We start from the raw sequence: 25,948 nt of genomic DNA on the forward strand, positions 1-25,948 counted from the left end.
GTCAGGGCTCTCCTCCCTTTAACTCCCCAACTATCTTTGGATCAGTTATCCTTGGACACATCCACTCAGGCTACAGTCTTCTTCTGTTGTTGTTTTACAGTTAACTCTCTGGTACGATGAGCAGTTGCACTACTCTGGCTGGGATGCTGCTTCCCTGGAGTTAAATCCTCTCAAGTGAAGCTGCAGAGTTAATGCTCAATGTCCATGTCTGATCTGTATTCGTAAAATGCAAAAAAAAACCTTTCTCACACGGGTAAGATGTTAGAAAAGGAACTTGTTGTTATGTGGACGTCGAGCAGCAGCTTCCTGGAGCAGCTCCTCTCAGGTGAAGCGGCAGGGCTCCTGGCTCCGCCCCCCTGTGTCTGTCACAGAGGAACAGGAAGACTCCGCCGACCACACTCTGTCACTCAGAGGATAAAAAAGTTAACTAAACTTGTCTCAATCATGGAAACTAACTTGGGAGACACCGTGGAGACTGGTTACCATTAACACCGACTCGCTCCTCGCGTTGTACGCAGCGAAACAACTCGCGGAAGGAAGAAGAGCGGAGGGTTTTGTCTTTTTTTTGTCTCAGCCCACGGTTACTCCACCGAGCTAGCGTAGCTAAAGCTAACGTTAGCCCACATAGCGTCGGATACTTTTTAAGGATTTAAAAGTCACATAGTGGAAGCTCCACGTTGTGTTACACTGAGGACACCGGTGCGGGAATGTCCTCGGTGTTTGTTGAGTAGAAGCCACAGGTCGTTTGTGTACTTGTCGTCTCGAAGCTCCGGAGCTGAGCTTTGAATTTCCCTCCTTCAGGGAGACGGACAGGCGGCTTCAGCGGAGGGGCTCCCTCGGTGTCGTTGGCTCTCGACCAAGTCCTTAGCAGCGCTGTGCTAATTGTGGCTAGTAAGTTAGCCAGGGGGGGGCAAGCCTAACCAACGGTGAAGATACATCCGTGTGGGGCAACTGTGTCTTTGTGTTGTGTTGTGTGTGTGTGTGTGGAGATCACCACCACAAGGGGTTTATTTTGACAACCGCATCGAGGATTAATCTCTCAGTATGGATCCACACTCGGGCAGCTCCGCCTCAGCATCTGGACCCAAGAAGGACAAGAAGTCGAAGAAGAACTACGAGGATGGAGAAGGGAAGAAGAAGTTTGTGAGTATCCCACATGTTGAACTCCGCTGCACTACTTTTTACGATCTGTTTTGGTTGCGAGGGCTCAAAGGTTTCCCTCTGCACCTCACTCGGCAGATGGTTACTTGTTTCTTCTTCTCACATTTCAAGTGAAGCAACAAACTGTGACCAAACCCTGTAATTACTTTCACCACCTAAAGCTGTGATCAGTACAGCTTGAAATATTACCCTGTGTGCAGAATTCACCGTTCCAGGTCATTGTAAGTATCATCAGAGGAGGAAGGAGCTGGTGCCTCCAACCCTGAAGACGTGTACTGTGCAAGTTGTGCAGTAAAAGTGCAACAAGTCACAACACATGACTCATGTTTTAATATGTGGGCTTGGCAATGTGGCCAAGAATGTCTTCTAGATAAACATTTTCAAATAATATTGATGACTATCAGGATAAATGTCCCGCTTTATTTTAAGATGACAGACTGATTATTTTGCTTGTGAAAGTTGACACTTGATAACCAGCCAAATATTCCCCAAACCTGCCACACGCCATTAAAACCTGTTCTGTATTACTTCTCCTCACCATGCTTTCACGTTGCATAAGCGATATATGGATACATAATGAACTTTTGTTATATTGCTATTGATGAAAGTTATACAGCGATAGTTATCGTAATCAATTTGAGTGCCCAGGCCATTTTATTTTTAAACAACCTTTTGACATTTATCTAACAGCTTAATAAGTTATCATCGCGTTTAATATGTTTCACAGAGAGCACCGCGTGAACTTTGTTAATGATTGAAACTGAAAGATAATCAATAGAGTTGTTTCAAAAGAATGAGCAAACATTCTGTGGAATGGCGTGGCTCGAATGCCTTAAAGCTGACATAATCTCGATGACATCATTTCGTGAACCTGGTCGCGCCTGCATCATGTGTGACTCAGCGTGGTGTCTTTGAGGGGGGGGAGCAGAGTAGGAGTCACTCGTAGAGATGTCTGTCGTCGGGCCGCAGCGAACTGTTGTGTAACTTGACCTCATGGCCATGTCTAGCAACAGGTGAAAACTGATACTCAGACACACGGTAACCATAGAGGATGCTCACAGAGGACATGTGGTCGCCTAGTAAACTGCTCCGCCACACACACATACACACTCATGCTCACTACCTTTCAGTGATGGAGGTTTCCCTCCTCTTTATTGGTCCCACTCAGACACTCCCTCGATTTAACCACCAGCAATTCCTGCTGACAGGACTGTACAGAAATCAGTTTGTTCAGGCTTTTTCACGGAACTAGTTCCACTTGGGCATGGACCTTATTGCAGCTATGCCAAGCACAGAGATATAAGTTTGTAGCTTGTGCAAGTTAAATACATTTTTTTGATGACGAGACATTAAGTCAGTTCACACAAGCATGCAATCACAACCTGGTACAGTGAAAACCTGTCCATGCTGCTCTAGGGCGTTTTCACTCTTGAAAACTAATTTCAGTTCCAGAGACAGACATTTATGAAAATACTGAAGTGATTCAGTACCGCTCCGTTAATGTACCCACAAGTTAAGGTTGGGCTGTAAGTAAACATGAGTCAGCGACAGAAGTCATTTTGCAATGTCCTGAGAACACACATGCACACACCAGTCGTGAGTTTTGAGGGAGAGACACCTGAAAGTGTGAGTGTCTGTGTGTTCGACTCAGTGCGGCAGGTCCTCGACTTAAGTACAACACAGACTCAGAAAAGTGATCTGGCCGAATTTGTATTACAGCTCAAGTCAGAGTTCAGACAGAGGTAAAGCAGTGTAGAGTTATGCGTGGGTGTGCACCCGATCTACAGTGCCCTGCTATCAGTCCACTATCTATGACGTCATCACTCGCTGCTTTTGCCTCTGTTCAGACAACATGATGTGATAATGTGTGACTTAGTGACGTGTTTGTCTGGATTTTTGTGTGTGTGTGTGTGTGTGTGTGATCTCAACTCGGCTTACTCTGTGGTATTCCAAGCTAACATCACCCTTGTGTGAATGTGTCTCTGTTGTGTTGTCTGGGACTGACTGAAGCGGTGTGGGTGGGTTATCCAGTTTTAATCATTTATTTTCCTAGACATGGTCACAGTTTTTGGATTAGTCTGGCTGGATTCATTTTTTTAAATAACGTATGTTGATGGAATAATACCACTGACTTGAGCAGGGATTGGCATTAAAACGAATGGATGGGAGGGCTTGAATGCAGCATTTATAATTAAAGACTTGTTTTTTTTCTATCGTTATTTTGTCAAAATAGGTGTATTCTGCCCAATCATCATTTATAATTTTAAAATCTAATTTGGACTCACCTCAATATCAACCCCTGTTATGTTTACTCAAGCTCTACCTTGGATTGCTTGTATGTTTAATATAAGTTTGAGTCAGTGTCAGGGTCGGTTAAATCAGAATTGTCTGTTCAACACAAACATTTGCTGATTGGTCCCTTTTTTCACGTGGAACATCAAGCAACTCAGGTAACCTATAGTTATGTTTAACAGGAATGCTTGGCGTGATTCACTGCATCTAGAAGTACATCTGCAGCCGAGTATGACTCAGGTATTTTGCAGTTTGTGCTGTGCTCCCCCTGAAGCACTATCCTCAGACCCAGAGACGGAGAGGATCTGCATCCAAGATCCCTGTTGACATAAACATGCTTGCTGAACCCAGCAGGCAGGCACAGGGCGGATTAGCTAGGGATCACTGCATGAACAGTTATTTGGGATACAAGGCGAACTTTTGTGGATCACAGATTCTTGCTCTGGGATATCTTGTAGAGTATTTTTAATGCCGTTTTATCAGATTTTTTTTTCTAGGTGAAAGGTTTTGCTGAGTTCTTGTTAGAATGCGCTGACTTTTTTCATGCCCAGAAAATAGCTATTGGTTATGAAGGAGACCAGTACAAATATTTGGAGTGAGCTTTACAACTTCATCTTATTTTGTTGGGGGTCATCCTTGTATTTCTTTTTGATTGATCGATTATTCTCCTGTTATTTTGAGGCAGATCTTTCCTTTTAGGGCTGTGTTAGTTGATATATTGCATTACATAAAGAGGAAATTATATTGCCCATTCTGATGATAGGACAACTTATAATTATCAAACTTCTCATATGACTTCCAGGAGGAAATCTAACGCATAGATGCACAAGACCGACCTGTTCTAGTAGATGTCTTTCATCGAGCCCTAGAGCAAGTGTCAATATACTCTCTTTTAAAATATATGCAGAGTGGAATAATATGCTGACTAGCTCATGCATGCAACCCCAGCCTACCAGTTGGATCACTGCTGTCATGTTAAACGATTGTAACAGAAGGAATTTGTTTTGACTTTAAAAATTTGAAATTGTGAATGTGAAACACCAAAAAACACTTCATGTCCAATGATATTTTCTTGCATGTGTCATGATACAGAACATATTTAGCAATAAATAACTAAATCTATTTCTTTTGTCCCACCTACTTATTAAAAGTAATGCAGTTGTGTAGCAGCTTCAGCGGAAAACCACGCCACACTGGCACGATCAGCATGCAATCTCGGGCCTGCATATGCTTTTGTGCAACGGTGCACCTACTTCCTGGGGGAACCACCTCAGCAAATGCTTCATTTAAGATAACGCCATGAATTAAGCCAGTCAGGTCACGACTCTTTAGTCACACAGTCTGCCTCGAGTAGTCTGAGTCAAGTCGAGAAGTTTGTTTCGATGCTCAGTCACTCCCTTTGCACCGGTTTCTTTCATATTTATGTGCCTCTTCTGTTCCCCCAACACATACACACCTAGGCACACACTGACACACAGTTTCCGGCTCTTTACGTCTCAGAGGAAGAGAAGCATGCTGTGAACTGAAGAATAGGATGACTTACTATCGGCATGAAACTAGAGTGGTTAATGGACTGCTAGTGTCAGGGGCCTCTTGGCTCAGAGCAAGGGGATGAAAGTGAGCCACCAGTGAGCACTGAGCAGGTACACAGGGAGAGGGGAGTGGGAAAGAATTAAAAAAAAGGAAATGCAGATAAGGTGATTAAAGAAGTCAGGGAGTGGGGGTGCAGTCAGCGATATTAACAAGTTACGGGTGGTGTGATGGGCATGGAAAGCTTAAATTACTGAGTTGATTCTAAAAAACCCGTAAGCGGGTAAATAGGTGTGGAATCATACGAGGCAGAAAACCTCTGCAGCACTACTCTATGGTTTAAAATTTGCAGCATGTTGATCACCCCCCAAGTCAATGATTTGAAGGCAGGAGTTGTATTGAACAAAATAGCAAAGCTGAAACTCCTTGTGTGACACAGCTGGTGTGGAATGGAGTAGCAGAGAAAAGCACATGGAGGATTTCTCCCTTTGTGGATCAAAATGACCCCTAATGTTGTTTACTTCATGACAAGTATGACAGATGGTTTCAGACCTGCATTGACCAGAGGATTTTCTGAAATTCTCTGGACGGTTTGTTTGTCAGAACGCGTATTTCTGAGTCAGTTGATGCAGACAATCTCCAGTTTTTCCTGCCAGCCCCTTGTAATAAGCTGCAGCAGGAGATTATCCAGAGGATTCACTGCGAGCGAGCGAGTGCGTTGATGATGTTTCTAACACGTTTTTTTAACATAGAAATAAAACATAAAGAAGTATCTCAGGATGAAAATGAGGTGCCGTATGTAAAAGACACAGATATCAACTCAAGAAAACGAGATTCAAGTGTTTTTGGTGGTAAGGGCTGAGGTATATGTTGCGACCTGCCACTGCATGCTGGGCCACCTCTTGCCTGAAGTCTCTGGAGATTTCAGACCAGGATGGATCCAATTGTTTGAACATTTCTGTTTAAATATGGCTGCAGATTTTTTGCAGCACTTTTAAGACTTCAGCTTACAGCAAGTTGTCAGTCACCCTCAAGTTAACTAATATCCTGTTCAGGCATCAGAAGTTGGATGTAATAATGAAACTTGATGCAATAATCTCCATGTTTGAGCTGGCTGATTAAAGTGCACAGTGGCGTCTGTTTGAACTGCTCTTACTGGACTTTACCGATCGAAGAGGAGCAGCTGTCGGCTCAGCCCAGGGCTGTGTTTGGTTTGCTCTGCTTTACTTATTCTCACTGCATGTGACAGTTGTTTGAAAAGAAGTGCAGATGAGCAAGATTGTTCTTCCACCGCAGCAAAAATGACCCGGGGACTTCTTGGTTACAAAGCTGTTACACAACACTCACTTTATTTGATGAACTCAGACAGCTTTAGAGTCTCATTATAGCCTTCTGAATGTCGGAATAAATTTAAAGGAATTTTATGAAATGACATTCAAAAGATAAAAAGTCCATTCAGGGGAAAAGACATCAGGAAATTAATCAAAATAATTGTCCATTTTAGTAACTATAATATGTTGATGTAAGTAGTTGCTCTCCTGACAGCCTGTCAAAAGGAGCCGACATACAGCTGAGTAAAATATGTAACCCGTCGGTTTTGTGCCACCATGAATAAATTCACAAAGGGCAGAGTTGATGTTGCGTCTCGTCCAAATCCCCAGTGACACTATACTCTGCACGCTGAAGGGTGAAAGCACTTTTAATTTCTTTTTTGCTGCTGCCTCTGGCACAATGTTACTGTCACTTCATAAGATAACTGATGCATTATATTCAGCCTGCCGGGCCAGCAGGGATGTGAGGTCTTACAGTTGTTGGGTTTGACACTGCACTGAGGCAAGATGATGAATGATTGGAAATGCATAGAAGAAAAATGATTACATTTATTTCAATACAATACTACACTATGTTTCTAATTATTTGCTTCAAATTGTATACATGATGATGTTGGAGCTGCACAATTCTGGGTAAAAAGAGAATCACAATTTTCCTGCTTTTCTTGCTTACTTCTTTTCCTCACTCATCTACCAGTAACACCAATTTTTTTATTTTATCATTGGAAATGCAAGGCTCCTGATACAGGACATCAACCTTAGACCTCAGAAAGAACACTTGTTTTTAGCTTTAATGCAGAAGCTTCATGAACCTAACTCTTAACATAACAATAATTCAATCAATTTTTTTCCAGGTATACCTCTTGAAATGTGAACCTCAATTCCAAACAACACATTTATAGATACATCATCTTTGCCATTATCAGAATTTATTTTCAAACTGGTCTCTCTCCTTTGATCTCACTGGCTTTATTTTTCATCCAGCTGGTTTCTGGTAGTGTTATGTTTATTATTCACACTATCAATATATTTTCTTAATGAAATGGTCATTGTCTTTATATATTACCACAGCCTTAATTTTGGCTTGTAAAAATGTTATTACGGATGTTGCCAAGTGGCTTGATGAAATGGGTTCCTCTCTCCAGGCCGGAGAGTGTGAGTGTTGACAGTGGCCAATCAAAGGTGTGTAGATGTCAATTCCTGTGCAAAAGTCATCTAAACAAGGGGGCAGTTGGCGGAGGGTGGCTCGGGCTAGCGCTCATTATAGCCCTGTGCTTTGCAATCGAGCAATCCCTTTTGCACAGGGATTGACATCTACACACCTTTGATTGGACGCTATCAACACTGGCCGGAGAAGGAAACCCATTTCATCAAGCCACTTGGCAACATCCGTAATAACATTTTTACAAGCCAAAATTAAGGCTGTGGTGATATAGAAAGACAATGACCTTCACTTGTGCACAGGAAGCTGTTATACTCTCTCTTTCAGCTGTAGATACTGTCATGTAGGCTCATATTGCATATAAGTGCCAGGTTTCAATGTGCTTAGGTTTTCAGACTGATTCAACTCTACACAAATGTGAGGTAACTGTCGAGCCCTCAGTTCCTGCTCGAAAGTATCGTCTCCTGGACTGTTTGTTAGATGTGGGAGTCTGTGTTTCCTCTGCATTTCAGTCTTCTTCTGTTTTCCCCCGACTCAGAAATACTTTAAGCAAATTCCTTTGAGCATATGTTTCTCTGAGTTATTGTAGTATTTACCAAAGTCAATTTCTCTTGCTTATAGATGTTTTTTGAAAGCCTTCACTCTGTGTAAAGTCCATACAGTGTTTCCCTTACTCTGTTCACTCTCGTGTCCTTTAGTCAAACAAACAGTCACCTCTGTGCATGTTTTGGAATAATTTGCAGAGTGGGACAGATGGCTTCCCTTTTAAACAGTCTTTGTCTTTCTTGAAGGGGAAACTTCAGAAAATGTTAAGCAATAGGAATTTTGTGTACAAACTACTCTGACCTCCTGGCTGTTGGTCACACTTTCTGTCGACTGTTAAATCTTACTTCTCCTTCTTACTCTTTCTAGCTCTGTGTGCGTGTTTGTGTGTGCATGCGCCTGTGCATATACACACACAGACTCAAACAGATATGTTAGTGTTACCACACAATAATATTTCTCAAATTCGGTTGAGCTGTGACAGGAAGTTGTGCAAAAATAGCACAGGATGCGTCCCTTTTCGTCCGCATTATTGCTTACCCTTATCTCTCTCATTCACTCCCTTCCATCCATTGTGCATGGAGGTACCAGTGGGAACGTTAATATGTTTAAGAACATACACCCAGTCCTCTCTCAGGACTTACAAGGCCTGGATGATGAAAAAACATAGAGCAGAGTTGTATCATTAGAACCTAATGGACATGTTGGAAATATTCCAGAGAGTGATTGAAACTGTATGACCCTCAGTTATCAGGGAATCATTTTTTAGGCATTGGTTGTGAAATCTCATGGAGAAAACCGTTTTAAAACTCAGATGAAGCAAAATGTGGAGGCGTTTCTTTTGTGAAAGCTGCAGCAAGCCAGGGCCCTGTTCCCCCTCGACTAGTGTGGCCCAAAAGAAATAGTTAAAACATGCACATCAAAAGTGAACTGATCAACAAAAGGCAACAATTTTCACATTTGAGAAATTGAAGCTAGGAAACTATTTGCATTTTTGATAGAAGAAATATTGTATAAATTGCCTATTTCTAAGCGAAGAGGTTTCCATATCATCGGTAGACACATTGTAATTAAAATCTCCGATTTTATAACAGTGAAGCGTGCAACAGAATAAGAACTTGTTTTCGAAATGCAGCATCTCTAATTTGTACTTTTCTCTGTTGTCTTGTGAAACTGCTGGAAAAGTATTTCCAAAGTTTTTGAGCATTTTCGTAAACATTTTATCATTATATTCAATTAATTTTGCCTTTGATTATACTCAAAATATATAAAAATATATTTTAAAGACTCATGTTTTGACTTGCAGGTATTTTGTGAAAGCTGAGTTAGGGTCTTATGTTGATTTAATAAGCTTTGGGTCACCAAACTATGTTATGTAATATTTGTGTGATTAGTCTGTGGACACATGACATTAGCAAAACAACATGCGTTTTTGTGACAGTCTCTGACACTTCAGTTTGCATGACAAACTATGCTATTTCCCCCTATGCTGCAGTCCCAACTTCATGCATCATAACATTGCTGCACTCAGTCTTTCCTCCTTTTGCATGTTGAGGACTGAATGATAACCACATATTGTTTTGGGGAGTTTCCCAGTGTATATGCACAAGTGTTCTCTCTAGTCATTTCACGAAGCAGTAGAGAGCTGAATAGACCTGTAAGGCTGATCATCACAGATATGAATACTCTTGACTGTTATCTGTGTTGTCTATGGGGGGTGCTTAGTTGGGATTACAGTGTCATTCCTCCTCTGCGACTGTCCTTAGTGTCCCCCTGACAGATTACAGCTAATCTCAGACTGCTCTGTGTATCTCAAGACGCCTGTTAAAAGCACGGGCCTGCGTGCCGCTATCACATCTGAGTGTGTGGAGGGGTTGTAGTGTCGATCTGTTATTAAAAATGGAGACATTATGCTGATTTACAGGTTCATACTTTTAGTCATGAGTCCTGTGGTTGGGTTTACACATTTTAATATCCAAATAACACAGGTTTTATTCTAAACACATCAGCACCACTCTGTCTGACCTTTTTATATATTTATATTTATATATTTCTTCAGAGGCAACGGCAAACACAATAATTAAAATGTAGTGAAGTAAAGTGTGATAAAAAAATATAACAGAAAAGGTGAAACAATGGTCTAGCATTTCCTGCAAAAAATCAATTTGTAGAATAAAATTGTGATTTCTCTTGCAGCTATGGCTACGACTGCACACTTTTAATAGCGGTACCAGTGAATATTTTCACTTGAGTCGGGTAATAATGCTCTGACATATTTGACAAAGCAGATGATCTGTGTATCAATAGTTGCAGTGTTGTTACATCTTATCACAACATGTGACGATAAGTGATCAGTCGTCAACAGTGATGTAAGGTTCAAACTGCCAAGACACCAGGCCTCCTTCTCCTCCTGGTCTGGTGTTTCTTACTGTGCAAACAGGTCCTCTCAGAATCATCCAATATCATACACTATCTTTGTATACATCATTGCATGTGATATAACTTCTTATTTATGTTTAATGTGCGTGCCAGTATTGCTTTTCAATGTAGTTGCAATGTTTCCCATAATTACCAAGAGAGAGTTCATATCGGGCTAGTGGACCGAGTCGGTAAAACCCAGCAGGAGCTTCCTTGTTCCTTGGTCCTTACTCCCTCATCTTCCTTGAGTCATAGGTAAAGAATTAGCTATTAGGTCTCAAAGCCACCATAGGAACAAACCCTTCCTCTGTCTCTGATTCAGAAGGATGAAGTCATCAGCGGTAGCAGTTGATGACGGATGCACATTAGCCATTCAGGAATTACATTAAAGAAAGAAAGTAAAAGTTCCATCACGTAAATTGATACTTAAAGAATACCTGCACTGCACCCAGTCTAATAATCATGATGGCTTCTTCATTTTGTATTCTGTGGTGACATTTCAGGCGAATGAATAACCCATTACTTTAACAGTGCTTTTTGCCATCATCACTGCCTTTGAATCTGGAAATAGCCCATAGATTATGGTTTGTGAATTTGAAATGGGAAATTATTCAGTAAATGATTTTTGAACTGCATTTCAGACTGCCGGCCTGGTGCTGCTGTTGACTGTATTACTTTAGTGCTACTTTGTTTTTTTATGAACATAGACTCCCCCTGCCCGCTCTTTCTCTTGGCTTCTTTGGGTATAATTCAATTGTGTACTATTAGTGTTGGTGACTCAGATGCACCACCTTTAAATACCTCTGTGTGTTTCTTTGAAACCCATTCGTAAAATCCGACTCCTCTCCAAATTATAGGCTTAGTCCTGGACTTGTTTTTAAATATCCCATCCCCTCATTGTTTCCTACATGAGGCTCTGTGTGGTAGTTGATGTGTGACGTTTAATTGTTGTTGTTGTTGTGTTTGTTCATGCATGCACATGTATTTGTTTGGCTGTCTTGTTTTTTGCGCTTCCTCAAGCACTCATTTTAGGGGTGAGTGGTCTTACATATTAGTCAAATCAAGGATTATTAGGATATTGTGCAAAATATCTTTGAGCCATACTAGATTTACTATATTTCTGTTTCCTTTGACATATCCTCAACTTGATTCTTTTGAGGTCATTTTCGAGATTGTCCGGGGTCCTTGAGGTAGAAGTCCTGTTTTTCCTGCATACAGAACAATTAGTGACTATTAGGTGGATCACTTCTATGGATTGTGCATAAAAAAAACATCAGTATGAAACATGGACAAGATTTCTCATGGGGTGTACATTTTTGCTGTATGACAATATCTCCAGTTAAACATCACAATGAATGATGACATGATGACATCATCAATCCCCAACCTCACCCAGTAAAGAAATGTGCTCCAGGAAATGGCACTTAGTCTTACCAAGAGATTAGCTCACTTCAACAGTGAGCGTTTTTCCAATTTTCTTCTAATATTCCACTTATGTCTGAGTTACTGTGAAATATAATAACCAGAACTCTGGAAATATGTGCTGAAGTTCAAATTGAGTATAAGCATATTTGGGATGAATATGAATATGACGTGGACATGACACACCTCTTTTAACCCCCCTCTAGGATGGAGAAGTCCTGTCCATCAGTGTGATACTGGTGTCTGTCTTTATGCTTTTTATTTTTTAGCACATTGTGATCTCATTCAAATTAATGAGCTGTAATTTGTTGCTTTTCAAGTTCTGAATGTTTCGCTGGGCCCGACATGGACAATAAACACCCATCTCATCTGTTCACATGGTACTTATTGTAAATATAAAAAATACTTAACATTTTCTGTTTAGTAACTAAGAGTTGAAGACCATTTTGCGGATATAAAAGTAAAAACAATTTTAACAGCCAATGCTCTTATCGACCATGTTCGGCGACAAGGATCTTGAACTGATCTTAAACACACCTAGAGGGGTACAGTATGTTTTGTAATGTGTGGAATCTAGTGAATAAGTCTTTTACAGTGAGCGCTGTATGACAGGAACGTCATTTGCCAGCAATGTGGTCTGACAACTAATTGTGGACAGACTTGCACCACTTTCTCTAAACAAGACATTTCACAAGGAGATTCTTCGAAAGTATTGTTTAGTTTGGAGGCCAATTGGGGTCAGCAAGGGAGGCAAAATGTTTGTAGGGACAGGGGATTGTGTAATTAAACTAGCAACTGTCTTGTTTATTTTATTGAGATTTACTGATAATTGTAAATCTCAATAAAATACACTTATCAGAGACTGATATCAGATTTTGGTTAGATACTGACTCAAATATAGCAATACAATATCACTTTAGTATTTAGTTCAATTCTATGCTGGCCTTCGCTTACAGTGACGTGTGTGTGTGTGTGTGTGTGCCACGTCATGCGTCAGCAGCAGTGTGCTGGTACTACTCTTAGTGAATTTAAATACTTTGAGGTTGTGGGTATAACGAGAACAACGGTAAAGCTTCATCCTTCATGTCCGCTTCAAAACAACTTTGTCACTGGTACATCATAACTCTGTGCCAATATTAACCAGAGAGTGAAATATAATTTTACAAGCTTAATACCAAGTCTTTCAATAAATGAAACAAAAATTGGTCAAAGGAATAAATCCAAGGGAGACAAAGCCACTCTCATTGATGGATCGGCCAGTGACTGAATTGGAGGATTTTCAGCCTAATTGGCCAGGATCGCTAACCTGCCGATCAGTCTAAGTTAACCGTGTGTGTGCCGGTATAATCCGGTGTTAAAGTCACCAGGACGATCTGGATTCATGATCAGACACCATCTACTATCAACTAACAACTAAATATGTGTTATTGTCTGTTTGTGTGTGAAGCGTGACAGTGACAAACAAAATTGTATAGGGAACTTTCGTTGAGTAGAATACTTGAAGTATCGTATAATTAGTAGGGACAGGAATCGGCAGGGACCTCCCGATACTATCACGATACCAAGGTGGCGATACGATATATTATTGTGATATATATTATTTCTGTGGGTATTACGATTCTGTAAGTATTGCGATTCGATATTACGATTTCCTGGGATTTCTTTTGGTTATTTTTTTTTTTTAAATACTGGACCATGGAAAAATGTTGAATCATACCTTCAAATACAACACAGTCAAATTCATTTAGAGCTTTACAAGTTTTATTTCAAATATTAACATTAACTTAATGACTGCCTGGCAGCCAATAAAGAAAATAAATAAGATGTGCCCTATTATTGTATAACCCCTGTCAACTACACACAAACTGACAGATTAAGAAATGTATGCCACTTAGGCTTCTTTTAAACAATAAATAAAAGGTAAATTAAATAGAATGAATAAAAGTTTACTTAAAATATAAACTTTGAAATAAACAAAAAGTAGGCTATTGTTGTTTGCATTTAGCCGATGCAAAGCTAGTGCTTGGGTATGTTTAGATTCTTGTGCAAAAACAAGAGCTGGTCAACATGCTCTGGGGTGATGTTGCTCCCCCCATATATCCCCCCGGTATAAACCAATAAATATGTTTTTGAAAAATAATTATTATTTTTTTTTTTTTTTTTTTTTTAAATCGATTTGGGAGGCAGCATGGCGATTTTAAATCGTCATTCACAAGAATCACGATTTGTAACAGAATCGATTTTTTTCCCCCATCCCTAATAATTAGTCAGTGGAATCATGCAAAGTGATGTTTTTCATTTCAGTCAGTTGTTGAAAAAGCTAAAGTTTATAAATTTCAGAAGACTGCAAGTGAGAGTTGCCAAAGTAGAGATGGCAACATAGGGCTCCTTTGTTTTAGGTGGAGGTGGGCGGGGGTGATCGGGCTTTGTCTCTCCATTAACAGTTGCTCAAGGACCAGGAGCAGTCATGCAGCAAACATGTCCCACTTGGACTGGCATACAATCATAATATCTCACACAGTCAGTGCACTCAAATGGACCTTGGATCGCTAGGTCAGCGAGGCGTGCAGGGGCGTTAAACAGTGCAGCTTGGAGGTGTGACCTCTAACCTCAGCACCGGGGAAAATGTGGCCTTAGCTGTTTTGATGACTCGTCGTTTTTGCCTACCTGTTTCAGTGTTGGTGTTTGTCACATGTTGCTTAGGAGGTGTAACTGACTATCAACAGGCGGGGTATCTCAAACAATGACCACAACATCATCACAACCTGCTCTCTCTGTATAATGCTCGAATGCTGAGTGTTATTGCGGAAGGAGTAAAGGGGTTTTTACACTTCTCGCCTTGCAGCTTTTTTGACTGTGTCATTTCCTGCTTTTTCTCTATGTATATGGAACTCTTCAGCTGGGTCTGGGTGTGCCTGCCTTCGTGCTGCTTCCTAGTATGATATCATAAGTATGTAGCCATGGCAACATCATAAGCAGTATTAACAAGATGACAGACACACACACGTAATGCACTGCATCTCCACAACCATCTTTTCCCCCAACCTCATATAAAGTGGTCACACTTTTTCACTAGTAAAATCCAGATGTTACACCCACATTGGTTCAAAAGGTTTCCGGCAGGAATAACATTTATTGTCCCACATTTCCTTTACCCTCCATCTCCAGCCTACTTCGAATCCCTACTGCCACACGCCATACACTCTTCACACATTCATGTCAGTCTCCCAGACCTATTCACACAGTATGAATATCCAGAAGAGTGCAGCAATAATACAGAGATAGGTCATTACCTCAGCCAAGGACATCATGTTTTGATCTGTGTGTCTGTTTGTTGGCAGCATTACACAAAAACAACAGGGTGCATTAGCTGGGTGGAGGGATGTGGTATAGCTCAGGGAAGAACCCATTAAACTTTGATGCAGATGCCGGAATGTTTTATTGACATTGCAAAAAAAAGCGTTTTTTGATGTCAACAATTTCCCAGAGGATAATGCGTAGCTCTAGTTGGGGACTGAAATCTACAAGTGTGTGCTTATAGATTAGTGCAGTGTAATTTAATTTATGGGGACTGTAGGGCTTTAATGGAGGCATGCGCTTTTCTGATTGATAATGTAGTTTTGATACCTTTCCATTTCTGTAAATGCCCTGTGAAGGTATTTTACAGTACGGTAGGTTAGGATATGGTATAAGGTATCATCCATTTTATATCATCCTAGTTTGTGCCTCGCAGATTTTAAGAAGTTGGCATCATGGCTGATCTGTTAAATTCACTTAATACATTTGGAATCGTTGTTCCATTAGTGTAATGCTGTGAGCTCTAGGGACAGTTGGAATTCATACATTCTTTTTTGTTTATTTGTAATATCTGTCTGAAAATTATATTTTTTTCCAGATTACGCAGCCCAACTGTTTACCCAGTGTGCCTCAATTTGCACTGATCATCTGACAAAACTGTGTTGCTGCACACATTTGCCTGTAAAAAACACAGTTTTCATTGCAGCTCTGATTTACATAGTATCTCTCATCACTCTCATGGCCTGCTACTTAAATTTGTATGCATAGATAAGTGTAGGTACGCGCGCACACACCCAGAAACATCAGCAACCACGTGTGACCGGCTCATTATATCACTGTCACGAGCCGAATGCTTCAGCTGATTTGAGTTCTCTTCAGCTGTCTGGTCTCCAACCAGAGAGAGGCAGACGCAGCCTAATCTCCATCCTCCTTATTTTTGCTGCTGCCATCACGGCTGTGTAATTATGTTCCCTTTGAAACACTTAAATGTTCTGGATGTGTCTGGGAATTTGTGTGGATTTTTAGTAAGGGACATGCTTTGGGGTAGTTCAGGGGATTTGCACAGCACAAAGCTTTGCAAAGCAACAATCAGTGCATCATCTTTTGATTTCTTACTTATTGTTGTACAATTGCAGCAATTTTGGTTTTAATAATTTATAACTGTACTGTAGTCTTTGTTGAGCAATATCCGATGCACCATTTTTACCCATTGGCTCACGTGGCCAGTAGATTATAGTTTTACTGTGGAATAACTGCATAACAAAATATAAAAGTTCACACGATGAATCAAGATATATTTTCCTCTACTTGAGAAACTTGTGCAAGAAACGACTGCCTGCTAAAAAAAACACCACATTCAACAGTATCTTAGTACAGTCATTGAGCAGTCAACAGCTCAATCACAAAATTCTGTGCTATAGGCAAAAACACACAGGAACTCAGCACAAGCAATTTATAAGGAGTTTGTTTACTATGTTCACCTAAAAAACAAATGGGTTGTCTTGCTGAAAATATATCTATTGGCACATTATGAAAACCAACTGGGAACCAGAAAGCAACAATAGCTACAGGGGAAGGAAAAAGTATATGGTCACTGCCTAGACAAACCAGTGGCTGGTTAGTCGACTTGCATACATATTTACAGGCCTCAGGCCATCAGGCAATCGGTTATGTGGGACCCTGCAAAACTCGTGCACATTCATTTTCTATGCTCACTTTTTTTTCAATTCAAATACTATTGAATACTTTCTCAGTCCCCATCGGAGGTGGATGAAACATCTTTTCCAGCATCCAATGTTTATCTGGACTTGATGTTAAACAGATTAGTTTTCAAAAGTCAAAGGTCATGGTTACTGTGACCTCACAAAACATGTTCTTGCCTCGAAGCCAGACTTGTTTGGTTGTTTTTGGTGGTCAAAGGTCAAGGTGACTGTGACCTCGCAAAATTTGTTTTTGGTAATAACTCAAAAATTCACTCTGGCATCACAATGAACTGCAAAAACACAATGGCCTTTATTCAACACCCTTACTCAAAATGGAGAGATTGCGGCATCATTTCCTGAATTTTTACTGGTTGTTGGAGGCATACAACCTCGAAGTGGTTATTCAAGTTCCTTTTTATTATCTGAACAAATGTCTTGTTAAAATACTTCTCTATTAAAAGAGAACACAAACTTCAGAAAAGTCAAACCCAAAGGAGGGGTGGGACTATCGTTAGCAAACAAGTTAGTACATTTGCATAGTTGTCTCACAGCATTAGCCAGAGAAATCTTCACTCTGTCACTAAAGTTTAACACACCCGCAAGCCTGAAGGAACAGACTTGAATAAATCTTTAATCCCCTGAATTTGTCTTCAGTAAAATGAATTCTGCATCGCTTGTTTTTCTTTGGTTAGTGTCCATATTATGATGTGGCCACTATGTAGACATTGCAATACCTCGGTAAAGTGTTGGTGTCTTAACATTCATCTAAAAAAGGAACCTGTCAAATTCACTACTTCATTCAATAAATAATTTAGTCTATATAGTGTAGCAAACGTATAAAAGAGGCCCATCACAATTTCTCAGATCCCAAATGTATTGTCCAACCATCATTTAAGAAATGGAAGGTATTCAATATATAAAGACAATAAATATTCAAAAGTTGCCATTTGACAGATTTGAGAACCTGCAACTGCAGCTTACATTTGGCATTTTTGTGCAGTGATCTGATTCATCACCAAAGTAATTATTGATTTACGGTTTGGTTCATCAACTGTTAAATCAAATAAAAAATCATTTCAGAGCTGGATTGGTTTGGGCAAAACTGAGAAAAGGTCCGGTCACTTCTGTAAAAAAAAAAAAGAAAATCCAGACGTTAGTAAATTCAGTCCATTCCTTTAATCTCAGCCGGATTATGTCCTTCTGTTCAGTTTGTGGATGTCGAGCCTTTCACACCACAGGCTGAGTGGATTACTTCACTGTTGTGTTGAGGATCAGTGTAGCTCAGATTTCTATCTTCCTATTTCTCAATCACATTAGCATAAATATCTTATATCGTAGAATAATTCAATATCTTCGTGGCTGCCAGTGGATCATTATGATCATCACGCGCAGTTGTTTCATGCAGTGGTTTCAATAAGATGATTCCTGTAAATTAATTAAAACACAACGGCAAGTAAGTGAAGCTCTTCTTTGATGCTGTGCTTATTAGAAGAAAACGGTTATCTGATACACAACGTTGCATTCACTGCTTTGGCTAAATTATATTCTTATCTTTATTGTATATTAAACTCAGCTCCATCTCCCTGCCATGTGAATAACTAATTAATACTTGCATCATTGGCTCGTCCGTTTAATGGAGGCCTTGTTATCAAAGCGTCTCTGGGTGTGGATTTGTTGTACAGTTCCCTTCAGACAAAGGACTGTACCTAAAGCCCTCAGTGACTATCTTGAGTCAAACACTGCAGCTGAGAAAATCTATGTTTGCGTAGACTGTTGATTGTACTTGTGGTTTTAAAAGGCGGAAATGTACAGGTTGTTTTAATTCAAGAACGTTCTCCGTCTCCTCCTGACACACTCCAAACACTTCACTGTCAGCTGCGTAGTTTTTGTTCTGTGGGCTGAAGAGCACCACTACATTTGTTTTCATGTGTCTGCGGCTGTTGTGTGTGTCTTTGCATGGATTCAGGGTCTGTTATTTAATAGCAGCTGTGTAAGCGGAAACATCCCTATCTTGAATGTTGTCCCCATAATCAGAGAGTCTTCTTACAGTCTCCCTCTTTCTTTGTCCCTTCTCTCTACCCCTTGTTCTCCTGCAAGTGAAGAATGTCCCATTAACTTGTCCAGCTGGGACAGTTGTCGTAAAGGGATGACCTACGTTATTATGGGTGTGCGAACACAAGGACACAGGTAGTCACTGTAACTAAACTAATGTTGTTGCAAACTCTATAAAGTAAACCCTTTCAACAATAAGGCATACCCATTTCAATAGGTTTTTTGTTAGTGAGGTCATCCGTTTAAATTATACACATAACTCTAGTAGGTAGTGGCTCAAATATGAAACCTGAATTATAACAACTAAATTATTCACAAAATTTGCTCTATAATCAACCATTTACATTTTTAATAAAACAAAATGCAACAAAAGTGAATTTTCATCTACAGCTTCTATTTTCTATTAATTTGTCAGCCTCATTAATTTGATGTGATTTATTTTTGGCTGTTGGCGAACAATATGCTCTCACGTATACGTGCACATCTGGATTCAGGGAAAACTGCTGAAGGTGTAAACTGATTTGGCAACAAAACAGGTTCTAAATTATTTGTTTATAAAAGACAATCTTAGTTGTTATCAGTAAATGTAATTTAGACAAACACATTTAAAAGTGTGATCATCAAATATTAGAGAAAGTGCTTTTTTCAACAGTCCACACTCTGACAAACTGTCTATATGGAGACAATTAAATTCTGTGGTTACCCTCCCTGGTGTGAGGCCAGCTAAATTGACACCGAAGGCCCAGCACAGAATCCTCAATGAGGTAAAAAAAAGAAGCCTGCAGATTTTTATATGCTGCTGATGTTTCGTTTGATTAATTTACATATCAGTGCCTTTTTTAGTTGTTTTTGTCAAGATGACTTCAATTCAGAAGGTGAATACTATGCTGCAATAAAGTCCAATAATTCTGTCGTGTAAACCTCAGTCGTCACAGTGTCAATGTCAAACTTAATAACATGATTAACCTGTCTGAGCTGCAGCTTACTATGTTTCTTAACGTGATTCTTTATGATTTTATAATGTGCCTTTGTTTAGTCTTTGATATGTACGTCTTCTCTTAAGAACAATAGTGTAATAGTTGATTTATACACTTGGTTTTTCCTTTTACCTCGGATCTGATTTTGAAAGTTGTGCAATTCGATATGTATTTATAAGCTGTACCACAGAGAGGCTGGTGCATCTCTCTTCTCAGACACAGCAGACAGCAGGTGAAGAGAAAACATCTGTAAAGAGCACCGCGTTCAGTCTAATTGACTACATTTGACCTTGTGACCCTTTGACCTTCAGACCCATGTGGCTCAGACCCCCTCTCAGGTTGTGTCCTCTCAGGTGTCAAAACAAGGGCCAGGGTGTGAGGTCCAAACTAATTCCTCTTGTAGGTTGCTGATGTAGAGTCGCTATCAAAATGCATGAAAAACAGACGACCCATAAATTTGAATATAAGCTAAATTTGCAGATGAGAACCAAATGTTTGGATTCATTGAAACACAATTGTTCCCTTTGTGCTCTGATGGTACCTTTTCCCTTTGTGGTAGTACTGCGGGTAGTATCTCAACATTTTCGTGTGTTAGATAGTATGGTGTACTGTGTCCGACATGGATAATGGCAGGGCATATGCTGGTCAGGGTTGTAATAGCCATTCGTGCTTCAGTTCCCTGCAGCAACATTATTGGGTGTAGCGTGACATCTAGTGGTCATAACCTGCTAGTTCGTCTTAAAACATTTTTAGGAAACTTTTGGACCCAACTACTGATTACTGCCTTTCAAATGTCCTCAATAATCCCAAATGTCTTCAATTTAACATAGATGCATGTATCCTGTAGAGATGTGCATGAATAAGGTTTGCCACAGTGATTTACTCACAGATTTTCTCTCTGTTCCGCTGTGAATCACTCATGAACTTCCTGGACATCTTCCTGGATCCATTTCCTGTCGTAAATAATTTCCGGTCTAATTGATTCTTCCATTTTTTTCTCTCCCTCCAACTATCTCCCTTCTCTTCACTGCTTTTCCCTGTCGTTTGTTATTTTTCGGACCCTTCCGTGTCATATTCTTCTCTACAGACACTCAAACGGCTGATTCCCGACGAGGTAGGTTTGTTACGGCTTACCACCATCACCCCCTGTGCTTGACCCGTCAGTCTTTCACCGTGTTCTCTGATAAATTATCTCACCAATATCCATTTAATGTCATGTCACCGTCTGTCTCAAACCTAATCCATCATCTGTGTTTTGTCCTGTTCTGTACTCACGTTGGATGTGCATGGTTTTCAAGATGCACACTGACAGCATGAAAGCCTTGGCACATAGACAAGTGACGCCTCTATGTGCAGGCAACAGCAAGTTGCCAAGATCCTATTTATTGACAAATTATTTTTAATCAGTTGTTGTACAGGGCCACTATGTCAGTATGTGCCAAGGTCACCTTCACCCATAAATGTATGTTCTTCAATGTTGTTTTGTTTAAGTGTTTTGGCAATAAATAATAAACACATTGCTCTCAAATATTGGCAAATTACCAGACAAAGTCATTCGATCCAAAGGGAAGGAAGTTCCCCCTCATTTGTTAAAACTGTCACATATCTCACAGTTTCAAATGCATGTTGACTTTGTGTGGTGGTTTGTTGGCAGGACCCTTTGTTGTGTAATCCCTAATCTTTGTCTCACATTGGTAAAAGGTTTCTTTTGTTAAACATGTAACTACCCAAAACAAATAGAAGTGAAACAGAAATAACCCATGGGTATTTTGCTATTGCTCAATTATTAAAAAAATATAAAATGATATTAAGACAGTGGGCCCATTTTTAAACTGCGACTTGATCAGGGATTGCACCCTCATTTGTGTGTCCCTACAGTGACTACATTTACATGGACAGTAGTATTGCATAGGGCTTGTATGATGCATGTTGTTGACCTTATTCTGAATAAGACAATACTTGGATTTGATGTTTATGTGAGTCACCAATAGTATATTGGAATCATGTTTCATGTTCATTTTTCAGAACCTAGTCGGTTTATTATTTCAAGCAATATTAATATTGCAAAATGCTGCAAAAAAACCCTTTGTGACTAAGGTCGGAATACTTCACGTCTTAATTCAAGTATTGCTTATTCCATTTATGACCTTATTCTGATTAAGGGAATCATGAAATCATGAAATGCTGTTTACATGGCAGTGTCTTATTCAGGTTACAGTTTTAATCTTGTTAATATTGTAATATCGCTGTCCATGTAAACGTAGTTTCTTATTTGTTGTTGTTTTTCTGCTCAGACCTCTGTCCTCTAACCTGTCTTGTTGTTTGTTTATCCAGTTGGAGCGTTTCACCAGCATGAGAATAAAAAAGGACAAGGAGAAGCCTGGCCATGTGCCAAGTCAGCGTCACTCTTCAGCCGCCAACTATGAGATCAATCCTCAGGCCGCCATGATGCACGAACATTCTGATGAATATGTCCTGGAGCTCTTTGAAAAGATGTTGGTGAGAAAGATAGGAAAAGTCACAAATATTGAATAACTCACTAAATAATAAGCCTTCATATTGATTTATCCTGATACTGGTCAATGAATTTTGACATTTAGTGATTTCTGTACGAGATTCTACAGAAGCCATCAGTGTGACAGAATTAATTCTTTGTGTGTTTACTCTAAATAAATGTTGACACACATGTGAAGGACTGCTTTACAGCACCAACGATAAATTTCTTGAGTCAAAGTGCAACGTTTGAAATATTATATTGAAAGTTTTTTTAAGTAATGCTGCTTTATCTAAGTATAGCTAAACCACCTCTGCTCAAATTTTAAAACTGAGCATCTGTTATCATCTGTTTTTGGCCTAATCTACCGTCTTTGTCCGATGTAGGAAAGATGAGTTGACATGTAATTCTTCAAATACACCAATATGATATTGGTTACATTTTTATGATTTGCTGTTTATTCAGTCTACAGTTTTTTCATTGAGCTACATATCCTTGTCTCACAGTCCATGGTTTATCTCTCCATCCTACTCCTTTTCTTCCTCCTCCTGTCTTCCTCCAGGTGGATATGAATCTGAATGGGGAGAAGCAGCAACCTCTGAGAGCAAAAGACATTATGATCAAGCGAGAGATGGTCTCCCAGTACCTCCACACGTCCAAAGCCGTTAGTACCAAAATAAGAATTTGCCAACACATTGTGCTGAAGGGAATTTTGCAGGAAGCTGAATTCATGTTGTTGTTGTTTTCTGTTTTGACCAAAATCAGTTACCTTGCATTTAGACCTTAGCATTTCATATCATTCTATTTTAAATACAAATGCATAGTGCTACATATGGATCTGTTCTTTTCGCCAGTAAAACTCTACTATTTAGGAATTTATATTCATGCACCTGTGCACACAAGGGTCCTTTCTTCACGGTTTATTTCAAGGTTTGGAGTATTTGCATTTTATTGTACTTTCAAAAGCAGCAAATGAAATATAATCAACAATGCAGAAATCAAATAGCTCAAAGGTCCCTTAAGAGCAGGCACAGATGGCTGCTCGCACAGTTAATTTGACTGTGAAATATTCCTATTAGACTATCAACTTTTCAAATTATGCTTGAGAGTTGCCCTCTGTGCCCTCCTGATGTGCTTTCTTGTCGAAAATAAAAGGAATATAAAATAAGTGCTTGTTGTGTTTGTCCATCAGAGCCAAAACCAGAGAGAGAGCTCTAAATCAGCCAGGGTGTATATCCAAGAGTTAAAGTCAGACTACCGAGACACACAACTGCTGAGCTGCCTGGAATCTCTCCGAGTCTCCCTCAGCAACAACCCTGTCAGGTAATACACACACGTCTGCTGCAGATACACACACTGCATGTCAAACTGCTGCATTAAGCCTAATAAATGCAGGAATTGCTTTAAAATATCTCCTGGTGCAGCCAAGTCAGAGTTAAGATCACAGGTCAGCTGAGAGCTTCAGAAGGACATAAATTTGCTCATCTTTCCGCGCAGTGTTCAGACAAACAGGTGATAAAGATGATTCAGATGTATTCATAAAGGCGTCACTTGCTCCTAAAGAAGCCTCCTAAAAACTGGCATTAACACACAACAATGCAGTGTTGCATATCAGGTCAAGCGTTGCTCTCACACAGGTGAGATTAATGCAAACACACCATTATGTGATATATGCTGGCAGCTTTAGAGTGTATTTTCTGTTTTATATTTTCACATATATTTCAATCGATTTATTTAGTTTTAACATTAGTCTTTGTTGACCAGTGGTAAGGCGTGCCATTAATCACTGGGATTCAAATTTTTGCAGTGCAATATGCAATTACTGTTCAAACTAATTTAAGTGAGTTCATAATTTTTATTATTCATTATTTCCTTTTTTGACATTTATATAAATACCACATCAACTATCATAATTTAAAAGACAGATTAAAGACGTTTTTAATTTTGATAACGCAATCAGCAAATTCTTGTTTTGTCAAGGAGTACAAGTAAGTCATAATCGGAAAAATGGAAACCAAGCTTAAACGATCTACTTGTAATTTGGGCCGAACAGACCCTGGAAGCACGGGGAACATTGTTGCCATTAATTTCATGTATTATACCTTTTAACAAGTATGTAAAATAGTGTATCCAGAAGACACAAGCATTCAAAAAAGAAATAAATTTAACAAAATTCAATTGTTAACATATATTCTTGTTGGGGATGGAGATTACCGAATGAAAAAGTGTGCAAGGAAATCTGAATATAAAAAAACCTATACTAATCATGTGGACTTTTCCACTCCAGTTGGTTGCAGAACTTTGGAGCTGAGGGTCTGGCCCTGCTGCTGAATCTGCTGAGAAAACTACAGGAAGAGAAAGACGAGTACCCGTAAGATACTTGCACCACATAGTGCTCAACATTACTTTCTATCAGTTTGTTTGTAATAAATTTCCATCTGTCTGTGCTGTCTTCTTCAAACTAGAATGATGGGAGTGAAATGCCAACATGAAATCATTCGATGTCTGAAAGCCTATATGAACAACAAGGTAAGACTGTTACCTTACATACATCAAAATACGTAATCCTTTCTTTAGTAGAACTTGTAATACAACCTTCAGCTCCTTGTTGTAGTGTAACAATTTCTCCAGTAGAGGGCGTCATTAATGTAATGACAGAAGGTCCACTCAATGCATCTGATGCAGGCAGTAAAAAAATATGAAATGCTTTTGTGCAATAACCTTAGGTAACCGTTACGAAGCTATTTCAATTACATTACAAAAATATAATTTATCTTTCAAATTTGGTTTAATCAGAATTGACAGAAGTCAGTCTTTCTTTTAGAAATGGATATTAGACAGATAATTGTAAATTAACAATATGATATTTTGGATTTGTATAAGTACACATTTATTTAAAAACAGATTGTCATAGTCTGTGCCAATCATGTTCCACATTAACAGCTTAAAGTAAAAATGCTTACTGTAGATAGTTATGTAATCTGTGCTCCTTTATGTACCATTTTAAAAGTGCTAGCGCTTATCATTACACCAATATAATATCAGTAAATATATATTCATGTCATGTATTTACGAGTTGTTGTTGTTGTAGTACATTTGATCCAGACCAAGAGAGACTCATTCTTCTGATATAAACACTGTGATTTGAAGCATGAAAGCCCTGCCTGCAGATATTGTGCTTACTCTCCTCCTCCTTCCCTTTCTCTCTTCCTTAGCATGGTTTGAAATCCATGCTGGAGTCAGAGGAGGGAATTCCTCTGCTGGTCCGAGCCATCAACCCCACGGTGCCTCACATGATGGTGGATGCTGTCAAGCTGCTCTCTGCCATCTCCATTTTGGAACATCCTGAGAACATGTAAGCATTAGTGACAGGTTGATGCAATGCCATGTAATACGTAGCCCACAGAAATGATGCCCAAACCCTCCCCACACAAATCAAATATGAAGGGTTGCCCCAATTTACAGTCCTGACCCGCTCTGTTGGATAACAACTTAGAATTGGTGTTAGTAACTGAGTTTCTTTTCTCTTTCACCTGTCAGGTTCTATGACAAGCTTTCCATATTAA

General features: G+C 39.5%; 1 protein-coding gene across 1 annotated transcript in view; it reads left to right on the forward strand.

Annotated features, from left to right (window-relative positions):
* Window positions 1-370: 370 nt before the first annotated feature.
* LOC133011408 (protein diaphanous homolog 1) overlaps window positions 371-25,948 on the forward strand; it is a 40,263-nt gene continuing 14,685 nt past the window's right edge. Inside the window, exons 1-8 of the mRNA XM_061079139.1 lie at window positions 371-1,143; window positions 20,976-21,002; window positions 22,223-22,387; window positions 22,945-23,046; window positions 23,575-23,705; window positions 24,670-24,753; window positions 24,848-24,911; window positions 25,598-25,737. Of these exons, the coding sequence (XP_060935122.1) occupies window positions 1,045-1,143; window positions 20,976-21,002; window positions 22,223-22,387; window positions 22,945-23,046; window positions 23,575-23,705; window positions 24,670-24,753; window positions 24,848-24,911; window positions 25,598-25,737 (812 nt within the window). The 5' untranslated portion in view covers window positions 371-1,044. The remainder of the gene's footprint in view (window positions 1,144-20,975; window positions 21,003-22,222; window positions 22,388-22,944; window positions 23,047-23,574; window positions 23,706-24,669; window positions 24,754-24,847; window positions 24,912-25,597; window positions 25,738-25,948) is intronic.

This window comes from Limanda limanda, chromosome 10 (assembly GCF_963576545.1).
Source record: "Limanda limanda chromosome 10, fLimLim1.1, whole genome shotgun sequence".
Classification (NCBI taxonomy): domain Eukaryota; kingdom Metazoa; phylum Chordata; class Actinopteri; order Pleuronectiformes; family Pleuronectidae; genus Limanda; species Limanda limanda.